Raw genomic sequence first — 25,344 nt, 5'->3', positions numbered from 1 at the left:
TCACAAGGTATTTCAGCCAATTAGCGTGTGGAATTGGTTCCCACGATCTGATTGGCTGAAATACCTTGTGACACAGTGGCCATCTTGGATTTACCGATGCCATGTTAAAGGTAAATGAAGCACAGCAATTCTGATTGGCTGGCATCATTCCCTTTAAGTGACGTCACGGCAAAAAAAAAAATTAAGTCTGCACATGGTTTTAACAGCCAATCAGGTGGCTGTTAACCATTGTGAGGGTAAATGTGACGTCACAAGCCATATTTAAGGCCGTGACGCCTCATTTGAGCCCAAGAAGCCGACGAGACAGCATCGGCTGGGATTTAACATGGGGTTTTATGGATTGACAGATGAAGAAAGAAGATAAAGAACAACAAGAAATGGTTACAGATGAAGATAGAAGACGGTGAGTAAAGACAGAAAAAAGAAGATTGGGGTACCTGAGGCAGATCCTGATGGCAGATGGCATCGGATGCTGTTGGAGGCCTTCAAGGTACGTGAGCTTCCTGTTACCCTGGGAGTCGGAGGGCCACCGCTTCTAATGGTAAGTAAGATATTCAATGTTTGTAAATGTCTCTTTTTACAGGTTTATTCTTTGGATGTGTTTTTTTATTTTTTGGGGGAGCCACATTGACTGATAATATATTAATCGGTACCTCTTTAGGGTACAGATTAATACATTATTATGCCAATATTTGGGGGGCATTTCTCGCTTGTTATTGCAGTTATTGATTTGGATGTGATTGTTTGTTTATGGTTAATGTAAGAAAAGGTCTGCGATTGGTGTTCGCTTGTACTTAAAGTTATATTATGTTAGCTAATGTGTTTTATGGATACTTCAGAGATTGTTTTAATTTATTTATTTGTCTTTTAATGGTTACATTAATTAATGTAGGATTAATTCATTGTTTACATTGGTTAGTGTTACTATTCATTTTGAGTTGCTTTAGGGATTAATTGGTTTGATTGGGTAATGGTTTAATTAATTCATTGTTGATGTTGTAATTGCTTCTATTGATTGGATTAGCTGGCTACTGATTTTATTTAGCGAAGTGTGTTTATTGGGAGTATAGTTAGGTTTTATTACTGTGTGTCTTGTGTATTACTGTATTTTTATTAGGGTGCTATAGAGGCTTATCATGCCCATATTATTATTATATGGGTATGATGTACCACTATACTACTCAATGGGTACAGGGTGGGTATAGTCAGTCTGGGGTGGGTGCTTAGGCCTCCCGGGTCAGGGTGGGTTAACCCCTTAATAACTATAGCGGTTAGGAACCGCTAAGGTGATTAAGGGGTTAGGGACCATTAGAATGTATTTATTTTCTATATATGCTTTCTGTCAACGGAGGACAGAGGGACCTGCTGTTGTGGTAAGTATAACTGTATTTATTTATTTTATTTATATATGCTAATGCAGTGTTTAATAATGGGCAAATAATCTATTATCCATATCTGGATAATAGTTATTTTGCCCATTACTGTACTGTATGGGTTTGGGCGGTGGTGGGGGGCGTGTATTGATCTGTTTTTAAATATTTATTTAAATATCCATTCCTTTAATAGTGTAGAGGTGCAGGGGGGTCTCCGGAGCTGAACCACGTTGGTTTTATGTCCGGGGACCCCCTGCTTCCCGAAACACAGGCCCTATTATGGGGTGCCGGTATTCCTCTGCATTGAAATGTCCCGCGTCACGTGACCGGGACATTTCCTTGCATAGGAGATACCGGCACCCCATAAAGAGGCCTGTATCTCGGGAAGCAGGGGGTCCCCGGACATAAAACCAACGTGGTTCAGCTCCGCAGACCCCCTGCACCTCTACACTATTAAAGGAATGGATATTTAAATAAATACATTTCTGGCGACATTTCAGCTGGGAGAGGCGGCTCTCTCAGAGCCGCTCTCTGCAGCAGAAATGAATCGCTGGTTTTTGCCTTTTCAGAGGCTCGAGGCTTTCGCTGGCAGCAACTCGCCAGTTGTGGGCATTTTGCTATCACTGGTATTCGAGCCTTTCTGAATACCGTGATAGCAACGCCCCAAAAAAAACAATTTTACATTCCCTGGCGATTTTTTTTATGAATGTTCTCTGAATAAGGCCCCATATCCCAAGGAGGACATTACAAATTTGAAGTTGCAGAAAAGGTACTAACATGGTACATGGCCTACATCATAAGACTAAAGGGACTTAATATGTGCAGCTTGGAGCAGAGAAGGGAGAGGGAGATATGATGGAAACTTTCACATACACCAAGGGTTTCAATAAGGTACAGGAGACAAGCATATTTCAGAGTAAAATAAGTATTAGAACAAGAAGTCATCCATCCCCTTTATTAATTTGGTGGCTCTTCTCTGCACTCTCTTTAGTTCCATAATGTCTGTTCTAAGGCGTGGTGCCAACAATTGTACCTCATATTCAAGGTGTGGTCTTACTAATGCTTTATAAAGGGGCACAATTATGTTTACTTCCCTTCCATCCATTGCAAGATAAGATCTTGTTTGCCTTTGCAGCTACTGCATGAGTTTGGGCACTATTGCTAAGCCTGCTGTCTACAAGCACTCCTAAATCCTTCTGCATCAATGATTCCCCCAATTTATCCCCATTTAAATTGTAAGTTGCCTGTTTATTCTTGCTTCCCAAATGCATAACCTTACATTTATCTGTATTAAACCTCAACTGCCATTTACCTGCCCAAGTTTCCAGTCTCTCCAAGTCCTTCTGGAGAGAAATTACATCCTGCTCTGATTCTATTACCTTACACAATTTAGTATCATCAGCAAAGATGGAGACTTTGCTCTTGATGCCAACCTCAAGGTCATTAATAAACAAGTTAAAAAGCAGGGGTCCCTAGTACCAATCCCTGAGGTACTCCACTCACGACTTTAGCCCAACCTGAAAAAGTTCAATTTATGACAAACGTCTGTTGTCTATCCTTGAACCAGTTTTCAATCCAGGTGCATATATTTTTACTGAGTAGAATTTGCTTTATTTTGTACACCAACCTCTTTTGTGGAACCGTATCAAATGCCTTTGCAAAATCTAAGTAGACCACATCAACTGCATTACCCTGGTCTAAGTTACTACTTACCTCCTCAAAGAAACAAATAAGGTTAGTTTGGCATGATCTATCCTTCATAATTCCATGGTGGCTATTACTAATAATTTTGTTTTCCATTAGGTATTCCTGGATATTATCCTGTATTAAACCTTCAAGTAGCTTCCCCACTATTGAAGTCAGGCTTACAGGTCTGTAATTCCCTGGTTGCGATCTAGCTCCCTTTTTAAATATAAGCACTACCATCAGCTTTATGCCAATCTTGTGGCACTGAGCCTGTGGAAATGGAGTCCTTGAATATTAATTGTAATGGTTTTGCTATTACTGAACTTAACTTCTTGAATTCTTACATATATGCCATTGGGGCCAAGTGCCTTATTTGATTCATTTTTTTCAAGCCACCTATGAACTTATTCCTCAGTTAAGCAATTGTTCATTATATGGAGGTTGTGGCTTCCCCCTGCACTACAATTAAAATTGATTCTTCCCTGGTAAACACAGAGACAAAGAATTTGTTTAATTCCTCTGCTTTTTCCTTATCTCCAATAATCTGCCAGCCCAACTCACACTGAAAGGGTCCTATATTTTCTTATCTGTTTTTTTTTGTTATTAAGGTATGTAAAGAACTTTTTAGGGTTGATCTTACTTTCTATTGCAATCATTTTTTCATTATCCATTTTTGCTAATTTGATTGCCCTTTTGCAATTTTTTGTTGCATTCCCTATAATTCTGATATGATGCTTCCATCCCTTCTGACTTCAATAATCTAAATGCCTGTCTCTTCTTTTCCATTTCCTTCCCTACCTGTTTATTTAGCCACATTGGTTTTGACTTATTTCTTTTATACTTATTACCCAAGGGTATAGACTGATGAGTGTGCTTTTCTAACAATGTTTGAAAGGCTGTCCATTTATCATTTTTCCCTGCATACATTTTTCCCTGCAAAAACATCTTCCCAATGTATTACTTGTAGATTAGTCCTCAGTTTATTCAAATCTGCCTTTCTAAAGTTTAAGTCTTTGTTGAACCCAATAAATCTGTTTTTGATATTTTATTTGAAATGAGTCCATGTTATGATCACTGTTACCCAAATGTTCCAGGACTTGAATATTTGCTATTACTTCGACATTGTTTGATATTACTAAATCCAGTATTGCCCCTCTCGTGGTTGGTTCCTCAATAATTTGGGTCATATAATTGTCTCTAAGCACCCCCAAAAACCTGTTTCCTTTTGCTGTAATGCTAATCTCATTGCCCCAGTCTATGTCTGGATAATTAAAATCACCCATTATGAAAACATGACCTAATTTTGATGCCTTCTCCATTTGCAAAAGTATTTCAGCTTCCTCAATCTCACTGATATTTGGTGGTTTATTGCATATCCCTACAAACATTTTCTTTATACTTTTACGTCCACTGCTAATTTCTATCCACGAGGTCTCTACATTTTCATCATTCCCTTCTTAAACATCTTCCTTTATAATAGGTTTTAAATTCGGGTTTAACATATAAGCATACTCCAGCTCCTCTTCTATTTGCTCGATCCTTCAGAATAAGGGAATAACCCTCTAAATTAACTGCCCAGTCATGAGTTTCATCCCACCATGTTTCAGTAATGCCTATGATATCATACTGCTCCCTTGTAGCTATTAATTCAAGCTCCCCCATTTTATCTGTCAGGCTTCTTGCATTAGCAAGTATGCATTTAAGTTTTTTTTCCAGTCTGTACTATTATCTTATCTTCTCCTGCCTTTCTACTCCAATTGGGTTTAGTCTTTAGAAGTTTTCTAGTATTATCTGTATTTACTATGGGTGTCTCTCTGTTTGCCAAACTCCCTCTTGCCCCCATTCTACCTTCATGACCCCTTGCTATTTCGCCATCCCCATATCTTCTATTTAGTTTGTTATCTGTTTCATTCCCCTCCCCCCTCCATCCTAGTTTAAAATCTCCTCCCACCTTTTTAAACAGATGTGTTTCAGATATTTATATGATCCATAATATATATCTTGGTATGACACGTGTAACTTTTTGTAATGAAAGGGTTAAGTCCTATCATTTGTTTGCCACTGTAAACTCGTCCTTTTTGATAATCATGGTCTGCCTGTGAGTAACGGCTACTTTTGGTGGGAGCTACGTAACGTTATCGTAACGTTATTTCCATGCGCTAACATAAACAGACGTTTGTAGATCTGCAATGTGAGGCTAACAGCTCATTAGCATTTAATTTGCTGTGAAGTAAGCCTAACGTGTGTTAAAATTTAGTAATCTGATATTTCTCGGGTTAACGCGAGGTCATCGTAACGCTAATCACCTTTGTGGACACTGTATGTGTTACGACTATCGATACGTTACACGAGGGTAAGACCATTATAAAACATTTCTGAGGATCTACCCCATAGAGATGCAAAGTGAAAATGACGCTCATTTCAAATTTGCTTTGAATTTGCTTTTAATATTGCAACTAACACTTGAACAAGTGACCACCAGGGATCACTATAAGCCCTATAAATTGCACTCATAAGTTACAGTATCCATATCAGACACTGTTATACAGAAGGTGGATAATACATAATGAGTAGGACCAAAGGAAGGGTCCACTAACCCTATGACAGCAGACTCAAAAGCATAATTAAAACCAAAAATAACAAAATTTTATTAAAACTATTCGTGACAAAACAACATATATATCAAACATATACACAAAGGATATAAAATCCTCAAGTGGGAGAGACGGTTGAAATTGGGGATGACAATGTAGCATTGGTGGTTCAGTGGTAGAATTCTCGCCTTATCCACCCTTAACCGTGTCTGATATGGATACTGTAACTTATGAGTGCAATTTATAGGGCTTATAGTGATCCCTGGTGGTCACTTGTTCAAGTGTTAGTTGTATTAATTTCCCTGTGCAACAAGTTTTTTAACCATCTGTACTATTAGGTGAGCGATTAGTCACTATGTTTGTGTGCTTTTAATATTGCATAATAAAAATATATGCTTTCTTTACTTACTGCTGTTTAATAAGTTGTTGTACCTACTTTTTTGGTAGTAGTCTGGACATCACGTATTATATTTCAGGGCTGACAACTTGCCATCACTTCATATATCATCTTAGTTCTCTTGCCTCAATGCTCTACACTTCTAAATCCCAGTAGTTGTCCCATGCCTACCTGTAGCGGGATTGTTCTGCAGTCCTGGTGGTCTTATCACAGTCCAGTTGAGATCAGTACATTCCTTTTCCAAGTATTGTTCCATCTCGTACATGTTTGTAAGCACACTTCTAATGAGTGGTATGAGTAGGTTACGCACAAAAAATGGAGAATTCTGCCCTGATCCAGCTGTGGAGAGATCATATAGCTATTGTTATGTGTTCTAGGGATTTAATGTAGATGCTGTAGAATATTTACAGAGAGAAACGATGGAGTTAAGGGGGAATTACAAAGCATACAGATAAGAAAAGGTATCACATTTCATGTACAAGGCAGTCACATTTTATCCTTTTATCTATGAAAAAATTGGAGTTGCCAAGTATGGGTTAGTTTAAATCACAGTGCAAACAGATCAAATGTACAACATTTTTATCACTGCTGCAGGGCAAACAAGAACAAAACAGCTCACCCTGCCCAGGAGTTTGTCAGATTACCCCTAGAATGTGTAATACTAATTATAGTGCATTATTTACACCAAAAGCAAACATCTGTTTGTAATTTTGAATACAACTATTGTTTTCTGTCAGTTTCGTTAACAGTTTTAAAAGCAAGGAAGGAAAGTGTTATTGCTTTTAATTTTAATAAAGGTAGAAAGATGGGTAAAGTAGTAGCGTTAGGAAAAAATATATAACAGATGGAACCAAGTCTGTGGGAGGGTGTATGGCAATTCTGGTGAACACCTAAGTTAAGTGATATGCATATGAAAAAGGAATAACAATATAACACCCACACCAAATAGGCCACTCACGGCTGTAACCCCACAGTGCCCTCCAACACCGTGTCCACACTCGGGTAGGATGTTCCCCCAAAGTACTGAGGTGCCCCATGGCACCCAACCACCATGATGTCCACAAGAGTCAACCCACCCAATGTGTGCAACAGCGCTGCCCACAACTAAAGTGTGATCTGTTGGTGCTCCAGCACCCGGTAGCGCCGACTGAAGACAAGGGGGCTGTCTGGTCCCACGCCATCATCGTCAGCGACGAGTCTGCCTCCACGTGGGGTGGTATCCAGCTGGAGGGTTCCATCGTAATAGTCTCTCTCCGTGTATGGTGATCTGGTCCCAGACCACCAGATGCCAGGTCGCCCCGCTTCCTGGCTGTGTCCCTCATGCTTGTACTACAGGGCAGTGTCCCTATCTACTGGGATGGTCCCTCCAGCAGCCACAAGCTCAAAGGGGGAGTCGGGGCCTAGCTGGGGCCTAAGTCCGAATGGCATGCTCCTCAGTGCACAAAATATATCTATCTGTGGCATGGGACTTCCTTGCAGCCCTATTGACTATGCTCCAGCACCTGACTAGCTGCCCCTATGCATTGTGGGGTTTGTAGTCCCTGCAGAGCCCCTTTGCCTGTAATGGCCACTGGGCTGTCAGTACCCTTCTGCGCATACGTATGGTGTTACTGCGCATGCGCGGGAGTAAACAACATGGTGGCGCCCTGCAAAGGGCACTACTAGGACCCCCCGGCGATCCGCTCACCATCCTGAATACCGGCACTGCCTCAGCCTCCTCCCCACACTCACCAGAGGCGCACGCACTCCACCACCAGCACCCGCGCGACCCCGCAACACTCAAGGAGGTAAGGGGACATGGGGAACCCAAAGGGTGAACCTGGCCACATTCTCCACCTGGTGAAAAGACCAACGTTTCCACTTGGGAACAGCGTAACACATAACCACACAGATTATATAATAAAAATGCATTGTAATATGTACAACTTATCACATGACACGACTCTACATCAAGTTATACATTTCCGTGAACATCACAATGACAGACTTGATTTACTGCAAGACCACTCCTGAGCCTCATACTAGGGTGCCCCAAATGAATCATAGGTTACCCGGTTGGGAGGGTACCTCACACGGCTGTGGTGAATCCCTTCTTCAACTCCCTCTGGGGAGTAGTGATTGTACTCTTGAGGCTCAGTCTCTCTCATCGGGGGTACTACAGTCTCTGTAATATCTCTATGAGGTATAAAGCAAGGACTTCTGGGGTCCAGAGGAGGGCTCATTGTAGCCACCGAGAAGGTGTCTGAGGCCTGGGCCCATTACTCGTATTCTTCGGGAGGTGCCCCTTGACTTTGGTCTGCGTTACTAGAGGGTTCTTCTATAGGATCATCGTTTGTTTCAGTTACTGTCTCTTCAGGACCTTCTGGCTCACCGGCCAAAAGTGTAGCCTCTGTCTCTGGTTCGTCATCCCCCACTTGTGGGATAGGCAGAAGCTGATTGTGGTGCCAGACATTTACCTGGCCATCTGCGTCTTTTATGTGGTAGACCGGGAGGCCCAGCATCTGCGATTCGACCTCGACCCCGTCGCGCCAACAGTCAGCCAATTTGTGTTTCCCGGGGATTCCGAGATTACGGAGGAGAACGGCGTCTCCAGGACGAACTTCCCGATGGCGAATCTTATGGTCATAGCACCTTTTCTTATTGGCATTCAGATGAGCGGAAGCTTTCTAGGCTAGCTGGTAGGCTTGTTGCAGGCTTTCTTGAAGCCGCTGTACGTATCTGAAGTGCGTCCTGTTGGGTACACCGTCGGTAGATACCCTTAGACATATATCTACAGGAAGCTGTGCTTCCCATCCGAACATTAGAAAGTAAGGAGTGATTCCCGTGGACTCGTGGTGGGTGCAATTATAGGTGTGCACCAGGGACTCAACATGCTTACTCCACTCATTGTTCCGAGACCCTTTTAGGGTGCCGAGCACGGATGGTAAGGAGTCGTTCGGGACTTGGTGATGTTTAACAGCTTAAGCAACTCCCTGATGAGGTTACTTTCGAAGTCCCGGCCTTGATCCGAATGCAGGCGATTGGGCAGTCCATAATGGATGAAGTACTTCTCCAATAATATTTTGGCCACCATAATGGCCTTCTGGTCTTTGGTTGGAAAGGCTTGGGCGTACCGGGTGTAGGTGTCTGTGATCACTAATACGTTGCCGATGCCTCTGGCATCTGGTTCGACATACATAAAGTCCATGCACACGAGGTCCAGGGGACCCAAGCTCTTCAGATGAGCCATTGGAGCAGCTCTGGTCGGGAGTGTCTTTCTCTGTATGCACCGTAAGCATCGGCGGCAATGGTGTTCTACCGATTTTCTCATGTGTGGCCAGAAGAACCGATCTTGTATAACTCCAAGGTCAACTCCAAGAGGCCCATGGTCATCGTGTAGCGATCGCAGGACCATGTGTTGTAGGTTCTTGGGTAGAACCAATTGCATTATATCCGGGTGGTTATGGTATTGAACCACCCGATAAAGTAGACCCGTGTCAATTTTGAACTTGTCCATTTCCAGCATTAGTACGGCGACCATATCGCTGGGAGCACGTTTCAGCAATGAAGGCTATATTTGCTGGACTGCTTGGTGGATAATTCCAGCCACTGGATCCCTTTATCTGGTATTGTACCAGATCCTTCCAGGCAATGATCTTGTCTGGGGTGATATTCATTCCCTCTGGGTGGCAATAGGTGGCAGGGATAGCCTTGGATTGGCATCCCAATGATTCCGGGACACTCAGTTTGGAAAATACCAATTTATCTTCCACGTTGGCTGCAGTTGCGCACATAGCCCGCATCCCTGGTCCAGGGATTTCTTCCCAGAGGTCATCATTCGGGGTGGTACTCAGTCCCAGTCTTCTGGATAGAGCATCATCTTCAATGTTCAGGGGCCCCGGCTTGTACTTCAACGTGAAACGGTAGTTCGAGTGGACCGCCTGCCATCTGTGGCCGTTGGCGTCCAGTTTGGCGGGCTTCAATATGTACGTTAATGGATTGTTGTCCGTGCGCACTTTGAAGGTGACACCATACAGGTAGGCATGGAGTTTGTCCACGATGGCCCTCTTGAGAGTGAGGAATTCCAATTTGTGGATAGGATAATTCTGCTTGCTAGGGGTCAAAATGCGGCTGACGTATGCCACTGGTTGGAGGCCAGCCGGGTACTTCTGGTGCAGGACTGCACCTAGGCCATTGAAGCACGCTTCCACATGAAGGATGTAGGGCTGCTCGGTATCGGCGTAAGAGAGAACAGGTGCCTCCGTTAAGCTTTTCTTTAGGCAGATGAATGCCTTTTCACAGGTGGCCGTCCATTTGTCATCGAATGGTAGTCGCGCAGAGGTGGCTTTCTGCCCGGTATCCTCGGGGATGTTTTGAGAAGGTTGTTTAGGACCTTCACTTTACTTGAATATCCCTCCACAAAGTGGTGATAGTATCCTCAGAATCCGGCGAAGCAACGTAGCTCTACGACGTTTCCCGGTCTTGGCCAGTTCTCCACGGATTCAACTTTGGCGGGGTCGGTAGCTATCCCATCCGCGGACACTATGTGTACTACGTATGTCACGGATGTGCGGCAGAACTGGCATTTGTCCAGAGACAAGGCCGATCTCCGACTGCCGACTCCTTGAGAAAGCACTGAAAGTGTGAAACGCGTGGGAGGAGAACCCCTTTGTTTTGTCCCCAGTATATCTTTTTTTTTTTTTATCATGTTATTTATTAAACATTTTTTTATTTTTGCCATTACCCTGTGAGCTGTGAGTGCTTTTGCTGTGTTCGAGTTGTCAGCCAATCCTCTACAGTCTTTCTATGTTTTGCCTTCTGATTGGATGGACACGCAGCAGCAAAGCAGGACCAGAGACCCAGGACATTTGCTGAATCCTACGTTGGAAGATGGTGCACTATATTGAGTAGCTTCATGCAGCACCGGGACCACAACTAAACGGAGAAAGGACTTCAACATACAGAGGGGCTATAGAGGTAATTCAACACTTTCCTCTATTTAGTTACCCTTGCCATTAGTCCACATAGAGCACAAGGGCTCATTCTGTTGGTATATTGCGATGGTCTGCATCTTCTACATAAGCGTATCAGCTGTTCCACACAGACACTGTGTATTCCTGCATCCTAACACTGCTTCTTGCTTCTACAAATCGTTGAACTTTTCTCTGGTTCCAATATAACAGGTTGCCTTTTTGAGCTACGAGTGGCTACTCTTTTGCATACAGAGACAGCTTCAAGCCTTCCTTGCCCAGACGATCCAGCACTTTCAGTAGCAGTTCTTCGTGTTCTTCTAGAGTCTTTCCAAAGACGATGATATCGTCCAAATAGACTAAGCACTCCCGTGGGTTCATGTCGCTGATGGTCTTCTCCACAAATGTTGCTGGAGCACCACAAATGCCTTGCGGCATGCAGGTAAATTGGTAGAAGCCACAGGGACATACGAATGCCGTCTTTTCTTGGTCTTCAGCACTCATTGGTACCTGGTAGTACCCAGATCTCAGGTCCAGTACACGGAACCATTCGCTCCCCGACAGCGCATGAAACGTTCTTGAATCTGCGGAAGGGTGTACTGGTCAGGCACGGTACGGTTGTTCAGGGTCCGATAATCGCAATTGGTTCATCCTTTTGTGTATGTCCTGGTCATGGCTCGTTTCAGATCTTGGGCCTCCACGTTAGCGTGACCTTCGCGATACAATTGCACGATGTTGACGTCCGGGGGCCGCAAGCACTCGACGATCCGTTATCTTTTTATCGCGTCTGAGCACATCCACCCTGGCAGTATTTGTTCCACGTGGTCACGCCATTTGTCGAATGTTTCTTCGCCCAGTGGTGTGGGTCGCACCCCGGAGGTTTTAAGTCGGCGATACTGGTGGCTGTGAGTGGACTGCGTTATGGCTTCTACCAGTTGGGGTAGCGTCACTCCTAAGGCAAGGTCCCCGCTGGCTACTGCAGCGCCCGCCAGGACAAGAACCACCCCTCAATGGGGCCGGGCCTGCTACGAGGGGGGGACGGCACGAGCCGAGTTTTTCAGGGATACCTGAAAATTGAGCTTGCTATGGACTACAGAGCACTTGGCCACACCCCTCGGCTGTTCCGCCAATGAAGGTGAACCTGCCGGTGACGTCACGGCCGCGCCCCCATCACGCCCCCCGTCTTTTCCCATGCAGCTCATTGCAGACCGAAGGACTCGGCTGCACGTGCCGCCAGCCTCCCTGACGCGCATGCAGGACAGGCAGCGGGGGCGCAGCCTAAGTTGGAAGTTCCCTGAGACAGGTGGCTGTAATAAGATGGGCTCTGACTAGGAGCTTGCATGAGGCTACTAAAGTGTGATCTGTTGGTGCACTTGAAGATACCTGCCAGGTGCTCCAGCACCCAGTATCGCCAACTGAAGTCAAGGGGGCTGTCCGGTCCCACACCGTCATTGTTGGTGATGAGTCCACCTCCACGTGGACCCCGGATATTTTATTATACAAATATGTTTTTTGTTGATATCCCTTCAAACACTGCATCTGAAGAAGCCATGAAATTTCCTCCATTGGTCTATGTCTAAAATCTACATGCAATCCAGTATTGACATCTGCAGTAAATATTTAGAAGTAAAATGAAGTAAACATTCCAGGATGGCACAAATGTAAATAAGATTTAAGTGTCAATTAGATGTTTAGCTCATGAAAAGTAAATTCACTATTAATTTATTTCAGAAAGAGGCCTTATCATAACACAAACTATTTTTAGCGTGTAAAGACTTAGCATAGTTGTTGTGAGATACTGTAGGAAAACATAATCTACAGTAGAAAGACACTTCCAATATGTTCATTATGTATACCTACGCCCAGTATACCAAGAGGTCATTGTCACCATCCTATTCACTCCAGTCTGACGCATGGCAGTTACAATGGCAGCCATTGAGTCGGTGTATCCCGTGACTGATGAAAAAAGTTTGTATGGAAATCCCAGGCAAGAAATGACGGCATCCTGTCCCTGAAAGCTCTCGGACAGGGACTCAGATGAAAATATATTGGCTTCCACTACCTAGAAACATTGAATGCAATATATTGTTAGCAACAGTTATTGTAGTTACACAAATGCATACAAATGTATTTAACAAAACTAGTAAACACTACAATCGCAAGCTTTGCAATCTGTTAATGAGTCACTAATGAAAGCAGGATGTATTGTATATTCTTTGGTTTATATTTTTGGTATTCATCTACCTTCTTAGGAAACTGCTCTCTGTGTCACACACACCTTTTAGTCTCTATAGCACTATTGAGCCCTTCCAAAATGGCACATGTACTGTACTGGCATAAAGGAAATAAAAATGTAATTTGTGAGCACATTGACATACTGTATCAGACAGGTCTGCAACCCTGCTTTCCACCATTGTCTCTAAGCATACTTTGCTGCTAAAGATTCTGGGAAATTGCGTGCAAATGAGCACACTGTCATCTTTTTTCTGCAAATCAGACTATTTGATGCTATTCCATTAAATTGACCCCTGTCTCCTACCGCAGTGTAGGTGGATATATTTAGAAAAGTCCAATAGCCTTGAAAAGAGCAATATAAGTAGAATCACAAAAAAACTAAATACGTTTTTGGGAAAAACAGTTGAAGATTTTTTTTAAATATCCTAAACATAGGGTAAAATAAGACTTCACTGGTTGAAAGGGACAACTCTCACCAAAATAGTATGACTTCAATTCATTTCCTATATCTCCAATATATGGGAGGGGTCGACAGAGTAAGAAAAAATTCTGGGGGAGGTTGGAGGGGTAGGAGGTGTCATGCACATTGGGCATTTAAAGGATCCTCCTCTCTCCTCCTGCTGGCAAGGAATATCGAGCTCCCTTTTCCCCATCTCCATGACCAGCATGTGCAGTGATCATTATTAGATCTGGTACTCGTTTTTAGGGTTACCCCTGATTGACAATGAAAGTGTCCTGCCCATATTTTTAAGGATACAATTCTGCTTCTGGGGCTATCAAAGTGAAGCCTCACTCTGGCACACAAACATGAAACTAAATGTATATTTTAAGTGACAATCACACTTTGGGGCTGATTCTATAAACTAAGAAGCAATCGAACTGTCGCTTTGGAGTCTGTAGAATCAGCCCCTTTGTATGACAGTTCCAAGCAATCCACCCCTGTATTCCTCGGTTGTGCCTGGACGCATTTTGGACCAGTTTTGGAGCTGTGCCCCAGCTTCTGACACTTGATAGGTCTCCCTATGTTTTTCCATTAGACAGCATTAAGTATAATACGAATACATACCACTGTACATCAGTGTTTATTTTAACATTTTTATTTCATTTATTTTTTTAGAAATCTGAAAAATTCCTTGGCCGTGCAGATAGTAACCCTCTTTGGCTTGGGAATAATTGTCAAACTTTTATTCCTGAGGAAATCAAAAGCTCTACACAACACTATTTAAAAGTATATTATTTGAGAACCCTCTCCAGGGTCATGTGATCGCAAGTATAATGATCACATGGCCCAAAATGCCTTCTTGGGAATGGAAGACAAAGTACTTCTCTGTTTCATTGGTGGCTGTGGCTCTCAGAACCATGATCACTATCAGGCGTAAGCAAATATGGAATGATGATTAGTAAACAACTAAAGACAACTTAAACAACTGTTTAAGGTGCATCAGGATGTCGGCCCCTAGTAAAGTTCACAGAACATCATCGGGGCACTAAACAAAATTAAAAGTTGGCACAACCCGTAATTAAGTTATACCTGTAACAACACCAATGCTAAAGTTCACAGGGGATTCACTATACTCCGATAATAGGAGTCGCAGCTTTATCCCGCATTAACATAATTTAAGTAAATGGCAGCTAATACTGAATCAAGCTCTGATATCCCTTATCAGAGGTTAGTGAATCCCGGTTTAAGATGCTTTTTTAAAGAGCCCTAAATACTAACATAAATTGCAAGGAAAAACTATTGGAGGCATGGATTTTTGGGGCAAAATTGGAGAATACATTTGCTAATCTGATTTATCAAAGCAATTTAAAAAATCAAATTAAAAATCAGGTATAGTTTCTTTCCTTCAGTTTAATGTGTAAGACTTTCATGCATTTATTGCAATTTCTTGCATTGTAGAGCAGGGGTCCCCAACCCCCGGGCCGCGGATCGGTACCGGTCCGTGGCCTGTTAGGAACCGGGCCGCACAGCAGGAGGTGAGGAGCCACGGGTTAAACCAGTGATTCTCAAGCCTGCACTCACTGCGGGCCCTGGCTCTCCTCCCTCCACTCTCCTCCTCCCTCCTCGGAGCGCTCTCTAGCAGCCCGGCGCATCCGGTGCCTGCTGAGCGCGTGCAGTCTTCCCGCTTTCTGCACAGGGGGGTGGGAGGGGTTATGTTATCAAGTGTTTGTGAGTGCCTATGTCAGTGCGTAGAGCAGGTGCATCGGAGAGCAGGAGACAGAGGGGCGGGGCTAGTTGGTGCTGAGACGTGTGAGTTTCCACCCCCCCAAGCTCCGTTTTTGCCCCCCCAGCTCCGTTTTTGCCCCCACTCTGTTTTTGCCCCCTGACACACACAGCGACACACACACACACACACAGTGACAGACACACTGACACAGTGACACACACACTGACACACACAGTGACAGACACACTGACACACACAGTGACAGACACACACAGTGACTGACTCACACAGTGACTGACACACACGGTGACTGACACACACAGTGACTGACACACACAGTGACTGACACACACAGTGACTGACACACACACAGTGACACACACACTGACACACACAGTGACTGACACACACAGTGACAGACACAGTGAAAGGGGAAAAGGAGGAAAAGATATCTTTGATGTGTGCTGCACTTACACAAGCCCGTGTAAGTGGTTAGATATTGATTTTTATATTTTCTACATCCCCCATTCCCCCTCTGCAGCATATAGCAAGTGCATTGACTGGGGGAATTAACCCTTGTGCCTTTCTGAGTGTGACAGGTGGATAGGCTACAAATCAAGCAGCCATCCTACTTATTGATAATTTTATGTATTTTGTACACTGTAATTGTATATATTTTTCCTAATTACTCGCTCCCCTATTTTCTCTCTTTTCAGTCTGAAAGCACAGCCTATCAGGTAAGGGTGCAACGTCATATATTACAATGTAATAATAATAGAAATAAAGTGCACAATAAATGTAATGCGCTTGAATCAACCGAAACACATCCGTGGAAAAATTGTCTTCCAGGAAACCGGTCCCTGGTGCCGAAAAGGTTGGGGACCGCTGTTGTAGAGCATACGTTAATAGGTACTGCAAGTAAGCAACAATCATGTACTGTAGGTGGATGTATCGAATGACAGTGTTCCAAACCTTCAAGTTTTCATGCTGGATGGTGACTTTGCTGACATTTCTCACAAGAGCTGTCACTTCGTGTCCTTGTTTCAGAGCTTGTGACACCAAGAACAAACCAGTCTGGCCTGTTGCCCCGAGGATAGATAGCTTCATATCTGATAATCACACAGAAACTACAAAAGGATGACTGCAGCCTGTTTGAGAACATAAATGCAAGAATAAGGTTAACACAGTGAAATGGCAAAAGAAAAGAGGGTGAGGAAATGCAGGGGTGGGGGTGGAGTAGGGATTCAAAGCACTGCAAAATCAAACTGAGCTATCACCAGTGATGTTTCTGAGGGAACATAGCTTTTAATTCCACTTAGGTTCACACAACAGCAGCCAGTGAGAACAGAGTCTGAGCTGCTACTATTACTTGTGTATTACTGGAACATTCATTTAATCTATTAACGGTCATAATAGGGGTTTCCTTCCTCATCGATATGGGATACATGATGTATAGTAAAGAAAATAATGAATTATCTGTTCTGTTAAAGGAAAGTGTTAACCTTTTTTGTAATTCAGTGGTTGTGCCTGAAGTCTGCTGTGGCGGTGTTTCTCTGATCACGATGACCCTGTTTTTTGGACAAGATTTTGAAAATTTCTAGTTAAGAACAACATTTACCATGCAAAATACTTTGAGAGCAGTACCTTAATTTTGAATGTGTGTATATATGTATATTTGTACACCCACAGTGTATACCGCGCTTTACAAAAGGTGTGTGGAGTTGGAGTGTATACTAATGGTGTGGGTAGGTGTAGAAATGTAAGAGGTTGTTGCATTACTATTAGTGTGTAGATACTATGTGGTACCTATTGGTGTGTGTGTGTGTGTTTATTAACTATGGGCAGCTGGTCTCATCTGTTTTTGGGAGGTTAGTGGCCACTCCCCCCCGCCCCCCAAGGTTTAAGCTCGTCCCTCCCCACTTTCCAAGTTGGCAGGTCAGTTTTGTTTTGCTGGGTTACGACAGATACAATGCTGATCATTCTTCTCCTAATTATAGAGGTAAATACGAATTTTAACTCAGGGAGTGTTTGGACCTGCTAACGGTCATGCCTTGAAGTGGCAGCAGGCTTAAACGCTTTGGCCAAAGGGTTGAAGTGAATGAAACTTTTTCAAGAGAATATATAGGTATTGCACTGTGTATTTTTGTCACATTGGAAGTAGCTTTAGGCATCTTTGTTTGTTTTTTGTTGTATACATTTAGCCACGCCCACTAGCACTCCTTTTGATACTTATATACTGTGACAGAAACCAGGGGTTGGTAATAAACTCCATATACAGGGCTCCCAGGATACTGAACAGTTTCTGTCCTGTCTAAGCTGAACAGGGCAGCCTCGTGGTACAGGCACTCCATTCCACAGTTTGTCTGCTGCCTGTTTTCTGTCACCTGTCATGCTGATTAGAGTTCAGGTATATAAGACCTGTTTCCTGTTTCCTCTGAGCCCCGCCCAAGAGCCTGGAAGGCTGCTGAACTGCAGAGGGGTGAGAAAGCCTCTTTCCCAAATCGCTTCATTCATTCTGTTAGTTTGTCTAAAGACTGCAAAGGTACTTATTTTGTTGGTGGAAGTGGACAAGCCACTTCCAACTCTGAGTCAGGGACATCTAAGTTTAAGTTATCGCTCAGACGAGCAGCTTTTTGTTTGGCTTTGTTTTCTGTTTAAACTGTGGCAGTCTCAGTGCCTGGGACTGAATAAACCAGGCATAGCCTGTTTAAAGGAACAGTACGTGACGTCTCATCATTTAACCTACCCTAAAAGACCGTGTTCTAACAGTCCCGGACAGACGGCGGAGCCCCGGAGTAAGCCGTTTGTCACATATGGTGGAGAATGCGGGCAGAACACTGAAAAGTCTGGGGGTTAAAGAACTTTAAAAAAAAAAAAAAAAAAAAAAGAAGGTTTTTTTTTTCTCTCTCTCCAAACAAGATGGAAGACGTGGTGAGTGCGCTGGTACGCAATGTCGCTGTCCAGAAAGACGCGAATGAAGCCCAGCAACAGGCGAGTGAAACCCAGCGACAGCTGTTAATAGCCCAGCAAGAGACTAATGCAAACCAGCAAGAGACAAACCGCCTGCTGAGAGAGGAGCAAAAGCGGTTCGCTCAGGGCTTACAGCAGGAACTCGAGATCCTGAGGGGGACTATCAGTAACCTTCCACTGGCAGAGGCAGCCCCAGTTCCGAAAATGACCAGGGCAAGCCACTACCTTCAGAAGATGGGACCCTCGGATGATGTGGAAGCCTATCTTCTCACGTTTGAACGCACGGCACAGAGAGAGGGATGGCCAGAAGCTGAGTGGGCTGGTCTAATCGCACCCTTCCTAAGCGGCGAACCCCAGAAGGCTTACTTTGATCTAGAGCCAGCCGAAGCTAACGTCTATGCAAAATTGAAGTTCGAGATCCTCGCCCGCCTCGGCGTAACCACGGCTGTTCGTGCCCAAAGGTTTCACGCATGGTCCTTCACGATGGATAAAGCCACCCGAAGCCAGATGTATGACCTCATCCACCTCGCCCGGAAGTGGCTACAACCCGAGATCAACTCAGCAAGCCACATCGTGGAACGGTTGGTCATGGACCAGTTCTTGAGGAAACTTCCCTCTGCCTTACGCCGTTGGGTCAGTCGGAGTGACCCCCTCAATGCGGATGAGCTTGTGGCCCTTGTAGAAAGGTACAGTGCAGCAGAAGAGCACCCGCAACCCACAGTCGTGGAGCAACCCCACTATCCGAGGTTCCAGGACTCTTCCAGAGACGGTAAAAGGGTACCGGGGTTAAGGGGCGCTGAAGAGCGGCGACCACCTTCACGCCGCTCCAGCAACAGTGGTTCGCACACTAAGGGCAATAGCCAACATGGGGAGCCGGGAAAAGGCTCTAAGTGGGACACAGACTATGTACCTAAATGTGTAAATTGTCATGAGAGGGGCCACACAGCAAAAATCTGCCCACTAAATGATGAGCCCATGCAATGCAACAGCGTGGAACCTTATTCGCTGTTGTCCCAATGTATGGGCCCTAGCCCAGAGGACCCCTTGAATAACCATCTGTGGGCATTTGTAAAGGTTAATGGTAAGAGGGTTCGGGCACTTCTTGACTCTGGGAGTATGGTCACACTAGTGTCCGAATACCTATTGCCCATTAAGAAGAAACAGGTAAACAGTTCACAAAGAGTGGCAATTTGTTGTATACATGGGGATAATCATGAATATTCCACTGTTGATGTTTTTTTTGAAACAGAATTTGGTTCTTTAGATTTCAAGGTGGGTGTTGTACCCAAACTGGCACATGATGTGTTAATAGGGACCGACTTTCCCCATTTTCTAAAAATGTGGTCCCCAGCTCAGAATAGCGCCCAGAGTTCAATAGCAGACCATAACGAAGTGTTAGAAGAAACAAATCCTTTCCCTTTTTCAGAAATGGAGGTTGACGAGGGCCCAAATAAGAAGGGGGAAAAGGAGGAGTGCTGTGAAATTCCCTTCCCCATCACTACTTTGGTAGGGAATACCCCAAATCAAGATGTTGATCAGGCACTTACCACCCCAGTACAGGATAAGACCCTCGCTGACCTAGAGGTCAGTCCTGGGAGTTTTAAGAAGGCCCAGTGGGAGGACCCCACATTAGCGGTAGCAAGGAGAAATATACGGGACCAGAATAGTACTCATGGCCAACCAGATAGGTCACTTGCTTACCCCTACTTCGAGGTAGAGAACGACCTAGTATATCGGGTTGATAAAAGAAAATCAGTTACAACTAAACAATTGTTGGTACCACGGACATTCCGTAACGTAGTATTACACCTCGCACATAGTCATCCATTGGGGGGACACCTAGGGGTGGAAAAGACAAAAGAAAAGGTTCTCCGAAGCTTTTATTGGCCTGGGGTTCTGGCAGAAATTACAAACTATTGTTCCTCATGCCCAGAATGTCAGATCACCGCCCCGTTCAAAGCATACCGCAGCCCATTGGTACCCCTTCCCATAATAGAGGTACCATTTGACCGGATTGCTATGGATCTAGTAGGACCCCTAATAAAGTCTGCTAGGGGACATCAGCATATATTGGTAATATTAGATTATGCTACCCGATATCCGGAGGCAGTTCCCCTACGTAGCACCTCTGCTAAAAACATAGCAAAAGAGTTAGTACTTCTGTTTTCCCGGGTCGGAATTCCTAAAGAGATCTTATCTGACCAGGGAACACCATTTATGTCCCAAGTAACAAAAGAGCTATGTAAACTCCTAAAAATCAAGCATCTCAGAACCTCAGTCTATCATCCACAAACAGATGGTTTAGTGGAAAGGTTCAATAAAACCTTAAAGAGCATGTTACGCCGGGCGGTCGATAAGGATGGGAAAAACTGGGACTGTTTGTTACCATACCTGTTATTTGCCATTAGGGAAGTTCCCCAGTCATCCACAGGCTTCTCCCCGTTTGAACTATTGTATGGCCGACATCCAAGGGGCTTACTGGATATAGCCAAAGAAACTTGGGAACACGAGGTTACCCCTTACAGAAGTGTAATAGAGCATGTTGCCCAAATGCAGGACCGCATTGCTGCAGTCCTACCCATAGTGAGGGAACACATGGAGAAAGCTCAAGAAGCACAAAGGAATACGTATAATAAGGGTGCTAGGGTCAGAATTTTTTTTCCAGGTGATAGGGTACTAGTTCTGGTTCCCACCGTGGAGAGTAAATTCCTTGCTAAATGGCATGGGCCATATGAGGTCTTGGAAAGAGTGGGAGAAGTAAATTATAGGGTAAGGCAGCCAGGTAGGAGGAAACCTGAGCAAATTTACCATATAAACCTACTCAAGCCCTGGAAAGATAGAGAGGTCTTGTTAACCCTAGTACCCCCAGGTCCGTCAGAGAATCAAGAAACTGACCCAGAGGTTAGCATAGCTGAAACACTGTCCGTGCATCAGAAACGAGAGGTCCAGAGTTTAGTGAGAAGGAACAAAGAAATCTTCTCTACACAGCCAGGTAAAACTAACGTAATTAAACATGACATAGTCTCTGAACCGGGGGTCCGAGTTAACCTTAAACCGTACCGAATCCCAGAGGCCAAGAGAGAGGCTATAAGTTTAGAGGTTAAAAAAATGCTAAAACTAGGCGTAATTGAGGAATCCCAAAGTGGGTGGAACAGCCCTATAGTTTTAGTCCCAAAGCCAGACGGTACAACAAGGTTTTGTAATGACTACCGGAAACTAAACGCGGTGTCAAAATTTGATACTTATCCTATGCCCAGGGTGGATGAACTTGTAGAGAGACTGGGCAAAGCCCGATATCTCACAACCCTAGACCTAACAAAAGGGTACTGGCAGGTTCCCCTCACAGAAAGGGCAAAAGAAAAAACAGCCTTCTCAACCCCAGACGGCCTCTTTCAATATAAGGTGCTGCCTTTTGGCTTACATGGAGCTCCCGCCACATTCCAAAGAATGATGGATAAAATTTTAAAACCACATGTTCGGTACGCTGCCGCCTACCTGGATGATGTGGTAATCCATAGTGAAGATTGGCAGTCCCACCTTCCAAAGGTCCAAGCTGTGCTCGACGCAGTTCGGTCTGCTGGACTAACTGCTAACCCCGCTAAATGCACTATTGGTCTGGAGGAGGCCAAGTATCTGGGGTATTCTATTGGTAGAGGGTTACTCAAACCACAAACACTCAAAGTAGAGGCGATACAAAATTGGCCAAGGCCAGTCACAAAAAAACAAGTAAGGACCTTTTTGGGGTTAATTGGCTACTATAGGAGGTTTATTCCCAATTTTGCAACTAAGGCAACCCCACTAACCGACCTCACAAAAGCAAGAGGACCGCTAATGGTAAAGTGGTCCCCCGAAGCCGAACAGGCCTTTAGAAGCCTGAAAGAAGCTCTCTGTGCCCAACCAGTGTTGGTCACACCTGACTTCTCCAAAGAGTTCGTAGTCCAAACCGACGCATCTGAGGTAGGGCTGGGGGCGGTACTCTCCCAGGAGTCTCAAGGGGAGGAGCACCCCATCCTTTATTTAAGTAGGAAACTAAATCCCCAGGAGAAAAATTACTCCATAGTCGAGAAAGAGTGTCTCGCAATAAAGTGGGCTGTAGAGACACTCAAGTATTATCTGTTGGGGAGAAAGTTCCGATTGGTCACAGATCATGCACCCCTTACCTGGATGTGTCAAAATAGGGAGAAGAACGCTAGGGTGACCAGGTGGTTCCTAAGCCTACAGCCCTTTAAATTTTCTGTGGAACACAGGTCGGGGCACAAACATGGCAATGCCGACGGGTTGTCAAGGATGCACTCCCTAATATCCATGGTCGCTCACCCCTCGAGGTCTGAGCTGGGGGGGAGGATATGTGACAGAAACCAGGGGTTGGTAATAAACTCCATATACAGGGCTCCCAGGATACTGAACAGTTTCTGTCCTGTCTAAGCTGAACAGGGCAGCCTCGTGGTACAGGCACTCCATTCCACAGTTTGTCTGCTGCCTGTTTTCTGTCACCTGTCATGCTGATTAGAGTTCAGGTATATAAGACCTGTTTCCTGTTTCCTCTGAGCCCCGCCCAAGAGCCTGGAAGGCTGCTGAACTGCAGAGGGGTGAGAAAGCCTCTTTCCCAAATCGCTTCATTCATTCTGTTAGTTTGTCTAAAGACTGCAAAGGTACTTATTTTGTTGGTGGAAGTGGACAAGCCACTTCCAACTCTGAGTCAGGGACATCTAAGTTTAAGTTATCGCTCAGACGAGCAGCTTTTTGTTTGGCTTTGTTTTCTGTTTAAACTGTGGCAGTCTCAGTGCCTGGGACTGAATAAACCAGGCATAGCCTGTTTAAAGGAACAGTACGTGACGTCTCATCATTTAACCTACCCTAAAAGACCGTGTTCTAACAGTCCCGGACAGACGGCGGAGCCCCGGAGTAAGCCGTTTGTCACAATACATATATATTATGTGGTAATGTTTGGGGTTTCTCAGAGCTATGTGTGTGTGTGTGTGTGTGTGTGTGTGTTTGTGTCAATAGGTACCACATAGTATCTACACACACTAATAGTAAAAACATAATAAAAAAGTAAATAAAAACTGTGATGGTGCTGGTTGAACACAAGCACAGGGGTGCGCAAAGTTCGTGAGCTGCGCCCCCCTGCCTGGCAGCCCTAGCACTCGCACGCCCCCGCTGTCCTAGGACTTGGTGTCAAATGACGCTGCCACCAGTCTAAGTTCTTTCAAAACTAAAGCTGTCTCACATTTTAATCTGGTCTGTAACATACGCCTAAAAGAAAAAATATGTAAAACTGTTCATGCAATGTCTTTATACATAATTTATAACCCAGTTCACTTAATGTACTGTAACCATGTATTTGTCACCATAACTCTGTGCCCAGGTACTTGAAAACGATAGATGAAGTGCGCATGTGCACGAAACGCATTGGGCAGTATCACAGAGTTATCACCGAACAGAGCGCAGGCTACTCGTTAGCGTTCGATCGCATTGTAGCAGCAGGAAGAGGCGGTTTTCCCCAAGACCCACCCCCAGTGACGGATTTACGGTCCAAGAGTGAGTGACAGTGTTTGGAGCAGTTCCTGCATCAACCCGACGCTATTGGAATTATTACCAACACCTCCCAGTGACTGCTAACCAATGCGCATTTACTCCAACATCTTGTGAGTAGGATTCCGGTTTTAATTGACCGGACCAGTTGCCTGCCACTGTTCATTTTTGTTATTTTAAATATATGTTTTATTAAATTAACTCTTTCTATTTTTTCAGCCTTGCTTGTGTTTGTCAATTGTTTTGTTTTGTTTGTCCAGTGTTTGTGTATCTGTGTGATTAACTAGCAGTTTGCACTATGATGTTCTTTTCTGCTTGTTTTGCATATACCACGTAACATCTTGCTGTGGACCCTGGAAGTACAAGATTGGAAACAATTTTCTTGCACTTAAATCCAATTGGAATCTGTACAGATTACCTTTGGACTTTATAGGCGCTGGTTTGTATTGTTTGTTTTGTGATTTCACTGACTGTGTCTTGGGTCAGTTATTCTTGGCAGCCTTGCCTTAACATTTTAAGGTTTTTTAGTGTTAAACATTTGCACTACACGCACATTATATTTCAATATTTATTTTCAGCTTTTAGCGCTACTTGCACCAATTTTTTTCTTTTTGTGTCAATAGGTACCACATAGTATCTACACACACTAATAGTAAAAACATAATAAAAAAATTAATAAAAACTGTGATGGTGCTGGTTGAACACAAGCACAGGGGTGCGCAAAGTTCGTGAGCTGTGCCCCCCTGCCTGGCAGTCCCAGCACTCGCACGCCCCCCCCCCCCCCCTTGTCCTAGGACTTCGTGTCAAATGACGCTGCCACCAGTCTAAATTCTTTCAAAACTAAAGCGGTCTCACATTTTAATCTGGTCTGTAACATACGCCTACAAGAAAAAATATGTAAAACTGTTCATGCAATGTCTTTATACATAATGTATAACCCAGTTCACTTAATGTACTGTAACCATGTATTTGTCACCATAACTCTGTGCCCAGGTACTTGAAAACGATAGATAACTCTCAATGTATTACTTCCTAGTAAAACATTTTATAAATAAATGTGTGGTATCTATAACTTCACTCTAGCAACCAACACTTCTCAAACTAATAGCATCACAAGCAAGAAGAATAGAAAGCAGCTGAGTTTGCCAACACCAGAAAAAAACCACATTAGCAATTTCAAGAAACAAGGAACAGGAAAAGCATGTTTTTGCGGATTATTTCCTCCCATTTCAAAACATAAAAATCTGTCTGAATTGCTCTGAATGGAGAAATCCTGCCGTTCTGACCCCCTCTTAACTTACCAGGAAAGACGTCTTTGACTTCCTGGTGCACTGCTACACAGTATCTCTTCACAGTACTATGATGATGTAAAAATGCAGTCAAGTGGGAGGGCAGAGTTACGCAATGTAGCTCTAGGAGGTTACATTACATGTCCAG

The 25,344-nt window shown here is 44.1% G+C and overlaps 1 protein-coding gene across 1 annotated transcript in view; it reads right to left on the bottom strand.

Annotated features, from left to right (window-relative positions):
• The window catches only part of LOC142497741 (flavin reductase (NADPH)-like), a 27,840-nt gene extending 2,496 nt beyond the window's left edge, over positions 1-25,344 (bottom strand). Inside the window, exons 1-5 of the mRNA XM_075605997.1 lie at positions 25,209-25,344; positions 16,905-16,970; positions 16,375-16,550; positions 12,860-13,061; positions 6,222-6,389 (exon numbers count right to left, since the gene is read on the bottom strand). Coding sequence (XP_075462112.1) covers positions 6,222-6,389; positions 12,860-13,061; positions 16,375-16,509 — 505 coding nt within the window. The 5' untranslated portion in view covers positions 16,510-16,550; positions 16,905-16,970; positions 25,209-25,344. The remainder of the gene's footprint in view (positions 1-6,221; positions 6,390-12,859; positions 13,062-16,374; positions 16,551-16,904; positions 16,971-25,208) is intronic.

This window comes from Ascaphus truei, chromosome 1 (assembly GCF_040206685.1).
Source record: "Ascaphus truei isolate aAscTru1 chromosome 1, aAscTru1.hap1, whole genome shotgun sequence".
In the NCBI taxonomy this organism is placed as follows: domain Eukaryota; kingdom Metazoa; phylum Chordata; class Amphibia; order Anura; family Ascaphidae; genus Ascaphus; species Ascaphus truei.
The sequence above is the reverse complement of the archived record's forward strand: the minus strand, read 5'-3'. Positions and strand labels throughout refer to the sequence as shown.